Here is a 14,629-nt window from a genome sequence, read left to right as displayed (position 1 = left end):
AAAAAAGGGCTAAGAGCCTTGTAGCGTATCTGGCACCTTCTAGTGTTTTCAATGAAGACTTCCAAAGTTTAAATTCCTCCTCCACCATTGTAAGTTGTAACAATCAAATTATTTATAATAAAAAAAGTGATTCCATGGATCAAATTATTCCAAAAATCTAACATTGCAATGCATACTACTACGGCGACCCAAATGCCTGCTTAACATAATTTAGTCATCCTATTCACTTCTTAGAAGTCCTATGGAATGGCAAGCAAGGAAAAGGCGTTTCTAATAATACTTGGAGCGGCATGAAGTGATTGTTCTGCTTCAGATAACTGATTGAATGAGATTGGTTATGGTCCTTATGGACTTTTAAAATCAAACTACATTAAAAAAATCATGTGGAGACCTAAGTGTTTTTTGTTTTTATTTTGATAGAAGTGGTGGCTTATTATAAATGACTAACTTCAGAAACAGATTTATTAATCACATTCATCGTGATTTTCTTAGCTTATGTTCTATATGCCATAATCAGTGCCACCACTAATGGGGACGAAAAAGAAAGTGTCTCTCCCAATATTCAGTCTTAAAGGAAGTCTATTCATTCATTGTCGTACCCAAGATGGTAGAAAGAAAAGGACTAAAGAAGGAAGGAATAGTCAAACCAATCCCACCAAACTGATTATGGCACATTCAGCTGCATTCTTACGCACCAAACATCGCCTCCAATCACGCTAAAAATAAACTGTACTGAATCAACTTTTAAGAAAAAGACGACCCCCCCTCACCTCAATATGCCATTGTTAGCCACCACATTGACAACATAAGGGGCCTCTTGAAGAGTCGTTAGTTTGGTCCTTCAGTCAGATCAATTAGTTTGACGAGACATGAAGTCAGGAATGACAACATAAAATTATTTATGCAAATGTGAGTCTCTAAAAAGTGACAATTAATTATTGACTATGAAATCTACTTGATTCTTGACATAATAGAACATTTAGCATGTCGATTAACAGATCTGATTAGATATTCCACACTTGAGTTTGCGTTAGTAAAAAAACGTTTGATGACTAATGATTATGCTCATATCTTTTGGCACATTTAAATCTTAAATCTACTACTCCTTACCAAAACTAATGAATACTTTGATAAATAACTAAAGTGAACTACTATTCCTTGGACCAAATAAACAAAAAGTAAACAGTTATCCAACAAAAGCCATAAAGGAATCAAAACATAATTCATAATTGTTACTGGGACTCAAAAGAGTCTGAAGATATCTTTTTCCATGGGCCAAGGGAGTGCTCTAGTGTTTTGGACGGGCTAAGAGACTGACTCAGCCATTTTTAAACACATATAGTGTATCCCTTATGTCGCTATAGCACTAGAACTAAGCCAATCCCTTATTGTCCCTTTACCCTCTAAAGAAATTTCACCCTGCCGAACTTATCTTTCTAGTCATTACCACAGCCAACAAACGGCTACTTCCAGAATGTAGAAAGCTTTGGATAACCATTTTAGTCCACGCATTTAAATCATATCCTCCTTCTTTAACTGCATGTATCAATTCCTAGCACATTAGGAGAGATCCTCAGGAAACCCATATTTCTTCTTTACATTCCCTTGAAAACTCGCCTTCCTGGAAGATGAATTTACAAGTAATCTTCCTGTATTTCCTCATATGCAACTATTTTGCTATTGTGCGTTCACTGAATGATGACGGTAATGCTCTTCTGTCATTCAAAAACTCCATAGAAAACTACACAGATGACCCCCTGAATAACTGGAATTCTACAGACATAAGCCCATGTTCATGGCATGGAGTTACATGCAGGGGAGACCGAGTTGTCTCTCTTTCTATTCCAAATAGAAAACTTGTGGGGTCTCTTCCCGCTGCTCTTGGAAACCTCACAGAGCTTCGCCATGTTAATCTTCGAAACAACAAGTTTTTTGGAAGTTTGCCACCCAACTTGTTTCATGCAAGAGAGCTAAAAGTTCTGGTTCTTTCAGGAAATTCATTATCTGGGCCTATTCCTCCTGAGATTGGAAACCTCAAGAACCTGCAAAATTTAGATTTTTCTCAGAACTCATTCAATGGTTCAATACCTTTATCTTTAGTTCAATGCAACAGACTAAAGATACTTTCCCTTGGTCAAAACAGTTTAACTGGTCGTCTTACAGATGATTTTGGAACCAGTTTGATTGCTCTTCAAAGAGTCGATCTTTCCTTCAACAGACTCAGCGGTTCTATTCCTAGCACCATGGGCAATTTGTCTAGTTTAAAAGGAACTCTTAATCTGTCTCACAACTTCTTCAATGGTACTATCCCAGCTAGCCTAGGAAGCCTTCCTGTGATAGTGTATATTGATCTCAGTTATAACAATCTTAGTGGAAATATTCCCCAAGTTGGTACTCTATTGAATATAGGACCTACAGCTTTCGCTGGCAACTCTTTGCTCTGTGGACTTCCATTAAAGATTTCTTGTCCTTCAAGCCATCCTGATTATCAATCATTATTTCCTTCCCCATCTCAAAACTCAGATAGCAGCTCTGGTAAGAATGGGAAAGGCAGTACCTCATGTTTGAGTATTGTGATCACAATTGTAACCAGTGTCATAGTGGGAATCTGCCTTATTGGGTTGCTGGTCTCAAACCGGTGCAGAAAGATTACTGCTTGTAAAGGTGGTGAACAAGCTGGTGGCTGTAGCTTTGAGAAAGCATTGATGGTAAGAAAAGAGTTTTTCTGCTTTGCAAAAGAAAGTCCAGAGATCATATCAGAAAATATGGGGCATTACAACTTTGTGCAATTGGAACAGCAGCTTAATTTTGATCTAGACCAACTTCTGAAAGCATCTGCTTTTCTTCTGGGTAAGAGTGGAACTGGGATTGTGTATAAAGTTGTTCTTGCAGATGGGCGTGCCTTAGCAGTGAGAAGATTGGGAGAAGATGGAGGCTCTCAGAGGTTTAGGGAGTTCCAAGCTGAAGTTGAAGCAATTGGAAAAGTTAGACATCCCAATATCGCGACTCTTCAAGCTTATTGCTGGTCCATTGACGAGAAGCTCCTCATCTATGATTATATACCTAATGGTGATCTTGCCACTGCAATTCATGGTAAAGTTGTCTCCCTACCTCACCAAATATCTATGTCATAAGGACTTGACATGTTCTCTATCTTGAATGAAAAAGAATATTGCTCTTTGAGGCATGCATGAAGGTATGCCAACAGCTACCTAGACTCAAGCTAACTAGCACTTCTGAATAAACAAGAAACAAATCAGATCCTATAGACACCACTTGCTAATCTATAAATCTTCTATTGTAGCTTTTAGCTCATCCTCTGCATATTAAGTTTTCTTCCTTCCTTTTGAAAATCCTGTTAGCATTTCCATATGTATAATTTTGTTTCCAATTTTAGGTTCTAATCTTTGGTTTGAACAGGGAAAGCTGGAACAGTTCCCTTCCGACCACTTTCATGGCCTGTTCGTTTAAGAATCATGAAAGGAATAGCAAAAGGTTTGGCTTATCTTCATGAATTCAGTCCCAAACGGTATGTTCATGGAAATCTAAAGCCTAGCAACATACTGCTTGGGCAGAATATGGAACCCTATATCTCTGATTTTGGACTTTGCCGCCTCCTGAATACAGACAGAGGATCCCAAACATATGAATTGGATCAAATGACTAGTGGAACACCACAAAGCAGTTCTCCCTTTGAATTTCTGCCAACAAGTCCAACAGTAACAGTGGGATCTAGTTATCAATCTCCTGAAGTCTCTAAAGTCACAAAGCCATCCCAGAAGTGGGATATTTACTCTTATGGAGTGATCTTACTAGAGATGATTTCTGGAAAATTTCCAATGATAAAGATGGGTTCTATGGAAATTGATCTAGCTCAGTGGGTTCAGCTCAGCTTTGAGGAAAGGAAGCCACTCTACCATGTCTTAGATCCCTTCATGGCTCATGATTTAGATGAGGAGAAGGAGATAGTTGATGTAGTTAAAATTGCTCTAGCCTGTGCTCAGAAGAGCCCTGAAAGGAGACCTTCTATGAGGTATGTCTGTGATAATCTGGAAAGACTGGCGCCATCCATTAATTGAAAGCTAATACTGGACAGCTCGATTGTACATTGTCCATATGAATGCATGCACCCATCCCTCCCAACCAACACACACATTTCAAGCTCATGAAATCCTATAGCATATGTAGACAGCAAAAATTATGTTTCTCCATGAATGAATTTTCAATATCTCTGTATTTGTGAAAGTGCATTCTGCCATTGCCTTCTGTATTGGACTTCTGAAGTCCCCTTTTTTCTTAAATTAAAAAATTTAAAAAAAAAAAAAAAAAACTCTCATTTGTGTTGTTTGTTCTCAATGCCGTTGTCATCAGTTTCACTGCCATAAAGACTGTTAGCAACATCTATCATGCTATCCCATTCTCGTCCTTCAAAGCAAAGCATTTGATAATTACAGGTAAAACTAATTCAGAAGACTGTCTAGAGTCAATGGCAGCTTCAACTGTTTTGAGATTGGGTTCAGCTGTTTCTAACATATTGTTAAGAACATATAGAAACAGATACCACTGAAAACCAGACTGAATGATAATTTCCTAGACCTATTCACATGTTTCACTAGCTGATTATCTAATGGGTCTTTTAGCTCCATGTAGACTTGTATAGAACACCATTATCTTAATTATTCTGCAAATTTCAGCACGAATTTTTAAGGCATTGCAAGGAACTGCAAAAACCGCTAGTGAAGCTGCTCTGGAAATGTATTCATAATCAATGATGCACAAATTCATAAGGAAACTGAAGAGTCAAGATATCTCTACATTGTATTTGTAACAGCCCCATATTAATCATGTCCTTGTAGTGAGGCACTCAGTATAGGCATCAGTGTAGAATAATTTCTTGGGACACCCGGCAAATAATAGCACCTAAGAAAAGGGCTCAAAGGTAGATCAATGAGAAGCTATACGAGAGTGAGTGAGGGACCAATAAAAAAATTATGGAAAAGAATTAAAAGACAGTGATCATTAATATAGCAATCTACAGAGTAGAACAATATGACAGTAATCACAATTACAGAAGCACAACACAAATGATCATTCATAAGTTCATAAGCACTCACCTTCGACATCATTCTTATGATGGCAGTGCCATTTGAGCCATACATATGAAGAGCTAATATATGCACAAAAATTATTAAATTTCAAATCAGGATTAAGAAGGAACAAACAATTACTTTACAGATGTGCAAGGTTAATTGCAGTAGTTATCTTCTAGCAAAGTTCAAACCAGGATTAAGAGGGCTGGGAGACACTTAAATATAAAAAATAATAGCTACTATATGTCCAGCAATAAGCTAGACAAAATGGCTTCTAAGAATTTATAAACTTGTAGTCCAATGAGTCTAAAAATAAATAAATAGTAAGCCTCTTTTTAAAGAGCAAAATTTACAAAGACATACATCAAACTAAAGCATAGGCTGCTAACAATATAACCTTGTCCTAGTAGAGCAAAACCAGAAACACTTACAAAACTAGTCATAAGCTGTCACTATCCAAGCCACCATTGGTTAGACATATCAAAAACTTTTTCAATCAATACTTCATTTAAGTTGGTTCCTTTTATCACCTAAAAAAAACATGGTTCCTTTCAAGTTAAGTAAGAAGAAAGCCGAGTAGATCACTGCTGTAAACATCTCAAATTTAAGTTTTTTAAATACCCAAAAAACCAACAAACAAAAATAAACCATAAGAGTAAGTCAAATGGAGGAGAGGGGGAGGTGTTAAAATTGATTGCTTGATCTTGAAAGAAATGACATGGACCAATGATTTACTACACAACCACTATCCTTTTTTTTTTTTTTTGAGGAAAGTAGGAAACACAACCACTATCCTTAGGGTGTTGTAATACACAAACAATTTTTTTATTTACATGTCACAAGATACGAACAAGGTTAATCTACAATTCTGGTGCTTTTTGGTCTTTGACTTTTAGATGTATGCTGATTGAACTATATACGTTATTTGATCATAACTATCATGGTTATGTACTTTGATAAAGTAAAGAGAATTATGTAAAATATTATGTTTAAACTTTCTATAACTAGATTATTATAATATTGACCATTGATAATTGTTTTCAATTTACTATATAAAAATTTAAAAAATTAAAATGACTTAGGTAAAATTTGAGATGACAAAAAATTCCCTTAAAACACTAAATGCATCAATTGTTTTACAATCAGCTATTTTTGCCGGCAAAGTTGGACAACAGGAGGGAAAAAAAAGACAACCAAGGACACATTTTATCGTAACATTTTTTACCAACACTAATTCAAAGGATCCCATAATTTCATCATAACGTTGGACATCAGAAAGCAAAAAAATAATTTTTTTTTTTTTAAAAAAAAAAAAACTGCTAAGTTTTCTTTTTCTTTATCCTGTACATTTCCTCTTTTCCACAATAGCAAAGATAGGAACCTACCTTGGATGGGACCACAAGCACAGCACAGTGATATGGTTCATTTCAAAAGGCCTTCAAACAACCAGAGTTATTTTTTGACGCATCAAAGCTCCAATTTTGGGGACCGTAATGATATGTTACAAACCCGCAAGGGACAAACACAATAACTAGCAATACCCAAATTACGGAAGCAAAATTACAAGCATTACTAGTCTGACCGGAAAAAGATCGAGACTTAACTAATAGAGTTTAACCAAATTACTAACTTTGAATATTCGACATTCAAGGCCATGACAAGAATTTATCACAACTATAGTGAAAGAATATAAGTAAAAGACAGAAGGTCACAATTAGAACATGAACTCATCGTTGGCAATGGCAATGGCAATGGCTGAGATGAGTGAGTGCAATTCCAAGTGGGGATCATGCAACTGCCAACTGCATAGGCCCACCATGAAGACCCATTGGTGGTATCTTCACAGCTTTTGTATGCAATGATACTAGAAAAATAACTATGTCCATCAATAATAGGCCACTTCCTCTATATTGTTCTATCTTGAGATGGCCAAGCATTAGAAGATGATAATCCTTATTTAATTCATTGAAAACAAAAGGCATCCCATTCAAGGATGATGAATTACACACACTTGAACTGGAGATAATGAAAGCCCTTATATGAATACTATAACAGAATCTTCAAGCACACAACAATTTCAGAAAAATGTTACTACAGAATCTGAAACATTATATATCATATACAAAATTGGTAACATAAGATTTGTAAAAAAAGTGCAAAAAAAAAACGAATAGATAGCTCTTATTTTTAGATGGTGAACACATACTAATACCAAAAGAATTTACCAAGTAAATATTTTTAAAGCTACCAAAGCATTTCTACCAAAAAAATTCTCTTTTCAGAGAACAGAATCATTGTTGCTGCAATGGTCTGATCTCTTGCTTGAGGTTGTCTTTATGCAACTGAGCCAAAGCCTCGGATAACAGGTTTGCTGTCGCTTTGGTCATGGTTTGGTACTGAGAAGGCACCGAGGGTGGTGGAGGCTGAGATTTGTATATTTGGACACGTGCAGGGTCATCATCAAGCTCGTTATTGAAATTAGCAGATTCCCGGGAAGGAATTGGAATAGACTGAGGTTGGTGATGCATTTGAGGAATACCCACAGGATGTTGCTGATTTTCATTATAGGAAACAGGAACAGGAACAAGTGGCGCCGCCACATGGGCAAGACTGGTTCTGTAAAATTGTGAGGGCAAATCAGGTTTGGCAGGAGCTGCTGGAGCCTCCTTGTAAGCAACTTGGGGAGCAATCAAGGAAGCATTTGGAAGCATAGGGAGCTGATTGGGAGCAGTCACAGTGTTAACCAAACCACATTGCACAGGCAAACTGTGAGGTGGCATCTGCCCAACAGGTACAAAGTAAACTGGGCACAGCTGATTGGGCTGATAATGGAATTGCTGCAGTGGCTGCGCTGGATACATTGTGTAACAAGATGTATTTGGCAATACACCAGTGGAGTTATGGGGTATGTAGTTGGCACCCACTTGTACAAACTGCACTTGTTGTTGCTGCAGCTGATTTAATTGTAAAGGTAATGGATACCCAGAAACCGAAATCGATTTATATGCTGGTACACCAGAGGAAAAGTCAGAAATATGACTCGCTGATTCAAGGGGCTTAGAAGATACATTATTCTCCATGGAAGAAACTTGAAAAACTGGGTCTTGGCAGGTTATACTCTGTGGCTGGGAAATTGCATTTGTAGCACTATTATCACTGGAAAATTACACACCCAATTAACCAATTTATAACTCTACAAATTATTACTGCTTGAAAGAAGGCATCTTATCTCCAAAAAATTTAGCTAAGTTGCAAGAAAATGAAAGGTAACCAAAAGAACCAAAAACCTTGAATATTTATCATGAATGTCAAAACCTTCACACATTTAAGTCTACTACAATATTTTACCCTAGTCAAACTGAGATTCCCATCTTATAAAAACACCAATAACATAATTAAAAAATCAATGCCCCTCCTTTTCCTCCACTTTCTAAGCAAACAAACATTGGATAACAAGAAAAGGAGATAACCCAGATAAAAAATTACACTTGTAGCACTATTATCACTTGAAAATTACATAAACCAATTAACCAGTTTACAACTCTACAATATTACTGCTTGAAAGAAGGCATCTTATCTCTAAAAACTCCATCTTGGTTTCAAGAAAATGAAAATGTAGGTAACCAAAAACTCTGAATATTTATCATGAATATCGAAACTTCCTCATAAGTGAATCTACTAGCAAAACTGAGATTCCCAACTTCAAAGGAACCCCAATAACATTATTAAACAGACCACAAATGACACTGAAAAACCAACGCCCCTCCTTTTCCTCCATTTTCTCAGCAAACAAACATTGGATTACAAGAGAAAGCAAGACACCCAGATCCAAATAATAATAAAAAACAGAAAATGTAGGTGTACCTTGTAAACGAGTCCGAAGAAGGCAAGGTAAGCTTACTATCCTCGATCTGAGCTTTAATGGAAGACAAATTGGTGGTGGAAGAAGACGAAGCTGAGGACGAAGTGGACCCAAAAGACGAACTAGTCTCCAACACAATAGACTCAGCATTAGAGACAGTACCATTACTGAGCTCCCCAGCACTGAAACTCTCAGTCATATTGATCTTAGCGCTCTTAAGTGCATCAGAGAACCAAAGCTCAGTCTTGGGGTGGTGAATGACAGAGAGACGGAAGAGGAAAAGTCTGATACGGGAAGAGGAAGGAGAGGAAGAGAGACAAAGGAGGTGGTGGAGGAAGAGAAGGAGGTCAGAGTCAGAGAGGAGAGGGATGAGAGAGGAAAGGTCGTGGTGAGGAGGGAGGAGGTATTTGAGAGAGAAAGGGAGAGGGAAAGGGAGGGAAAGAGTGGAAGACAGGAGGGAAGTAAGGGAGGAAAGAGTGGTGGTGGTGGTGGGGTTTAGAGAAATGATTTTGGTGTCACCACCTACGTAGTGGAGTGAGTTTGTGCGTGGGTTTGGGACTATGTTACCGCCGTAGCTGCACATTAGGCGGAGCTTTGTGGTGGAAGAGGGTGGCGGTGGGTCCATGTGGATGGTGGTGGAGGAGATCTAGAAAGGGTTTGGTGTGGGTGAAAGTGACAGACAGTGAAGCGGCTCTTGAAGGAAATATAGGAGGAGAGAAGAAAAGGGGTTGAGTTGAGTTGAGTTGTGCTGAGTTGTGGACTTTTTAAGATATCGATCACAGGTGGCTAGGACAGGACTCAGGAGGTTGGGAGCTAAATAGCTATATAGATATTTTAGCTCCACCAAAATACTAAAAAAAAAGCATGCAGTAGTAGAGCTAAATCTATATTTTTTTAGCTCATTGCTACAGTGCACATCTATAGATAGATGTGCACTATTCATGAGAGCTAAAAAAAATTAATTTTTTATTTTGTGTTCACATTACCTTTTTATTGTGGTGTTTTTATTGTAGTGAGATGTATTATTTTATTGTGGTAGATATATTATTTTATTGTGATGTTTATATTATTTTATTGTGTTGAAAGCTAAAATAGATCCACTGTTGCAGCATGTGTGTAGGTAAAATAGATAAAGTAACTTTTGGTGGAGCTAAATTGCTAAATTTTTAACTCCACTGCTGTAGATGCTCTTAGATTTTGAGATTCGGATGTGGAAGCTATCAAGCGGGACCCACAAAAATAAAAAGTGCACAGCACTGCAGTGGTATTTTAGCACCCAACACGCTAAAAATATCCCCAACATCGAATGTGGTGTACTTATAAAATTTTAACTATAATAAATTGTCATTTTTAATGGTTCGTTGTAACTAAGTGTCGATGCACAAATAATATTGAGTTACTAAAAGCTAAATTTTTTAGGAACGCTACTGTGAATACTCTAAGGGATAAAGTATTGTACACCCCAAGGGCAAAACCTAGTCCAAGTATGTAGATGGCTTCCTCCTCCGTCAAATGTAGTCAAGCTCAATATTGATGTTGTAGTCACAAATACCTTCATTACTCTGGCCATAGTAGCTCAAGATGCTTTTGGTGAGGTACTTTTGACTTGGACAAAACAAAATGCCTTGTGTGATCCTCTTTAAGCTGAAGTTGTAGCCTTCCTGTGAGCATTACAAATAACACAAGTTGAGGGACTTCAAAAGATTATTGTGGAGAGAGATTCTAAGATATATGTTGATGCTTTAAATTCAGGTTTATCTTCTATTAAGTATTCTATTTCCACTATTTTGAGTAATGTGTCTGAGCTTAGCAATGGCTTTGTCCAGCGTGCTTTTAGCTAGGTTAGGAGAGACATTAATTGTGCTGCTCATGCTCTTACTAAATCTGCTATTGCTTATAGGATTTTTGGATTTTGTAACAAGCATTCTCTACCTCTTGCTATAGTTGAGCAATTGAGGAAAAACGCTACATCTCTTGTTGTTGTTGTTTAATGAAAGTTGGAGATTATCAAAATATACATATATATATATATATATATATATATATATATATAATTTCTTACATTTGTTCGATTTATTTTGACATTAATGTTCTCTAAAAATTGAGACATTTTTTTAAAAAAAAATTTAAACTCTCATTTTTCTATGATTAATAACCACTAAATGATATAAAATAGTTTTCAGTAGTTTCATATTGTCTCTAAACTTCCTTTATTTAGTGTGGTGTGAGATAGAATTGGTTTTCGAAAAAAAAAAAAAAAAAGTCATATTTTTAATAGGATTAATTTTTGGTTGACCAAAGATTGTTTTCCCTTTAATATTTTTACTAGCCTCATCAAGCTCTTTTTTTATTTTAAGCTTAATGTAATTTTTTAATTTGAATTTATCTAATTTTAGTGAGTTTACATAGAAGGCGATTTTTAAGAAATTAAAATTTAGTATTTCAAAAGGAGTAAACTACGAGGTTTAATGTGTGCTAGTTTTTAAGAAAAAATGTATTAAACGTGAGTGAAATATTTATACTATCTATAAAAGAATTTCTCTTTTTGAACTGGACTTTTATGTGGTTTAGAGATATCCCTAAACCTTACATTTAATTGGGAAAAAACTTGAGAACAACCCGGTAAAAACATATTTCTAACTTCACTTAAAATGTCTACAAAATAGGATACTTTCCTACTAATCCATATCTTCAAAATAAACTCATCCAAAAATTTTAAAAAAAATTATGACACTAGACCAAGAAAAAAAGCCTCATTGCACCTGCAAAGCACGTGTGATGAGAATAGTATTTAAATAGGAGAAAGAGTGTCTGCTAATTTTTGGGGAAAAAAAAATTCTCTAGTAGTTTTTTTTTTTTTTTTTTTTTGAATTTTGTTGACTTACAATTTTATCCATTTTATTTTTTTAAGAATAATAATTATCTAATTAGATTAGTGATAATTTAACATTCTTTGAAACCATAACTTACTTTCTAAATCCTCTTAATATATAAAGATATAACAAAACATAAAAAAATAAAAAATAAAAAAAAGCTAAAATGATTTTTTAAAATAAGTTTTTGATCGAAATAAAAGAAGTATATCTCTTGTGACTATTATTCACTGGTCTTCTTTTACTTATTTATTTAGTATATTTTAGTTTTTAGGATACTAGTCTAGTAGTGATAGGAAAGAATCATTGATGTCGTGAATTGTGATCTGATTTTAACCGTCATATCGTGTGCTTGTCGTGTTGCTATCAATCTTCAAATGTGTCAAATAACCTGTTTAACGCAATAGAAATGTGATTAGGGGTGTTCACCAAACCGCATAAACCACACAAACCGCAAAAACCGCATCAAAACCGCTCGCAAAATGACATAATCGCACTACACCGCAAATAATTTTGCACTGCATCGCACCACACCGCATGGTGTAGTGCGGTTTGCGGTTTTATTATAAGAAAACCGTACAAACCACACTGCACCGCAGTTTCTCTATATATTAATATTTTTAATTATTTTTAATATTAAATATATTATTAATAGTTTAATAACCCTAGTTAAAAAAAAAAAAAAGTTTAATAATCCTAGCAAGTGTTGATTAGGAAAGCCAGCCCAAAAAAAAAAAAAAAAACTATCTAAATAGTTTAAAACTTGGACTAAAACAAAGGGAAAAATTAGTTTTGGGCTAGGTAGAAAAAGCCCAAAATTCGAAAAATATATCAACTTCAAATCATTAAAACCACATCTTATACACCGCACCGCATATGTGACCGCAAAAATGAGGTGTGGTGCAGTTATAGTTTTGGCTAAACTTTAAACCGCACCGCACCGCACCGCACATGTAACCGCAAAAATAAGGTGCGGTGCAGTTATGATTTTAGCTAAACCGCACCGCAAAGTGCGGTGTTAATAATGGCCCAAAACCGCACCGCGAACACCCCTAAATGTGATGTTTATGATACTTTCACAATTAATATTTTTTGTTACATGTTATTATTAGCTGGGTGGACAAAATAGTAATTTAATATATGAATCTATATTCTCTATATTAATGTGGCGTTTGGTATGAAAGAATCTACATTACTCTTGACATCCAGATTTTTAAGAATGTGATTTCTTGCAATCTGAATGCCTAAGAATGTAGCTATTCCTATTTTGGTTTCATTGAGAATTTCTTAAAATTCTTAGGAATGTGAGATGATAATGTTTGGTTTATTCCCAGTTACAGGAATCTTAAGTGAATTATTTATTTTTTTCATTCTATCCTTAGATTTGAATGTGAACTACCAAATCCTTTTAAAAAAATCTTCCTCTAAATAAATAATGAAAAACAAAATATAAACTATTAATAATTTATTGAACAGCACATACACAGCAGCAAAAGTGAATACCTGGCAATAATGGAGAGTCTCCTTCAAACTTTTTTTTTCCTCGCATAAAACCTAAATATAATTTTGTTAAAGAATATATCAACAGAGTTGTCTATCCTATTTATGTTATTTTGGCAGGAAAAGATAAAAATAAGGGAAAACATATTGATGATTTGTTTTATATTTTATCTTAATTGCTTAAATGATAAAGAAAAAAAAGGTTAAAATTGTCAATTTATAAAAAATACAATTTCCTTTAAGCTTGGGAATCTGGATACCCATTTGTTTTAAAGGAAATCCATATTCTTACTAGAGGGGTTTAAAGGGAGAATCCAGATTCCCCTGACATCTGATTCCCTAGCGTGATTTGCAACCAAACATGAGAATCTTTAAACTTTCTTAAGAATCTTAAAACATTACCCCATACCAAACGCCACATAAGAGGATTCAGAAAGTTAGTTATAGTTTCAAAAAATGTCAAAAATATCCTTAGTCTAATTAGATAATCTTTTGGTTATGTTTGGTAACAATTTTTGTTTTCTATTTTCAAAAACTTGTTTTTGGGAATATAAAAAAAAACAACAATTTTCTTATATTTTTTAAATAAAAAACATGTTTGGTTAGTTGAAATTTAAAAAAAAAAAGTTTTTGAAGGAAAAATAAAAAAAATACTAAAATATGTTGTTACTAGGATTTGAACTCTAATGCTAACTCATTAAATGAGACAGATTTATTAAGTTAAATGCGTGTTTTCATTAACTTTTGAATATTAGAAACTGAAAACAGTTTTTTACATGTTTTTAGTTTCCTTCACAAATTGAGTTTTGAGAATAATTTTTATTTTCTGTTTATTTTGGGTTGCCAAATAAGTTTTTTAATCTAAAAAATAGAAAATTGTTTTTGAAAACAGAAAATAAGGAGAAAAAACAGATACCAAACATACCCTTATTCTTAAAAAATAAAAGAATAGGGTTAAAATTGTAATTCAACAAAATTAAAAAAAAAAAACTATCAGATAAACTTTTTTCCTAAAAATTAACATACTCTTTATTTAAATATATCTCACGCACGTTTGATACATTTTTTTCCTAAAAATTAGCACACACTAAACCCAGCAGTTTACTTCTTTTCAAATCCTAAATTTTAGTTTCTTAAAATTCTCTTCCTGTGTAATCTCACTAACAATAGACTAGCCTCTGAGCATGTGCGAGGCTCTTCTATATATATATATATATCTATTTATATATATATATATATCTATATATATTTATTTTTTTTTTTTTGTAAAAGTTAATAATTTGCATCCATTATAGTTTGAGATT

General features: G+C 34.6%; 2 protein-coding genes across 2 annotated transcripts; one reads left to right on the top strand and one right to left on the bottom strand.

The window, feature by feature from the left end:
* The first annotated feature begins 1,481 nt into the window (after nt 1-1,481).
* On the top strand, nt 1,482-4,356 carry LOC142642593 (receptor protein kinase-like protein ZAR1). The gene is made up of 2 exons (XM_075816988.1): nt 1,482-3,093; nt 3,421-4,356. The coding sequence occupies exons 1-2, from the start codon at nt 1,629-1,631 to the stop codon at nt 4,077-4,079; spliced, it is 2,124 nt and encodes a 707-aa protein (XP_075673103.1). The 5' UTR covers nt 1,482-1,628; the 3' UTR covers nt 4,080-4,356.
* A 2,753-nt stretch (nt 4,357-7,109) lies between these two features.
* On the bottom strand, nt 7,110-9,691 carry LOC142643113 (protein PAL OF QUIRKY). The gene is made up of 2 exons (XM_075817653.1): nt 8,955-9,691; nt 7,110-8,246 (listed from the first exon to the last, which is right to left on the bottom strand). Exons 1-2 carry the CDS (start codon nt 9,575-9,577, stop codon nt 7,382-7,384), a joined length of 1,488 nt encoding a protein of 495 aa, XP_075673768.1. The 5' UTR covers nt 9,578-9,691; the 3' UTR covers nt 7,110-7,381.
* Between the last annotated feature and the right edge of the window lie 4,938 nt (nt 9,692-14,629).

Source organism: Castanea sativa, chromosome 1, assembly GCF_040712315.1.
Source record: "Castanea sativa cultivar Marrone di Chiusa Pesio chromosome 1, ASM4071231v1".
NCBI classification, from domain to species: Eukaryota; Viridiplantae; Streptophyta; class Magnoliopsida; order Fagales; family Fagaceae; genus Castanea; species Castanea sativa.
Note: the sequence above shows the minus strand (reverse complement) of the source record. Positions and strands in the feature narration are given on the sequence as shown.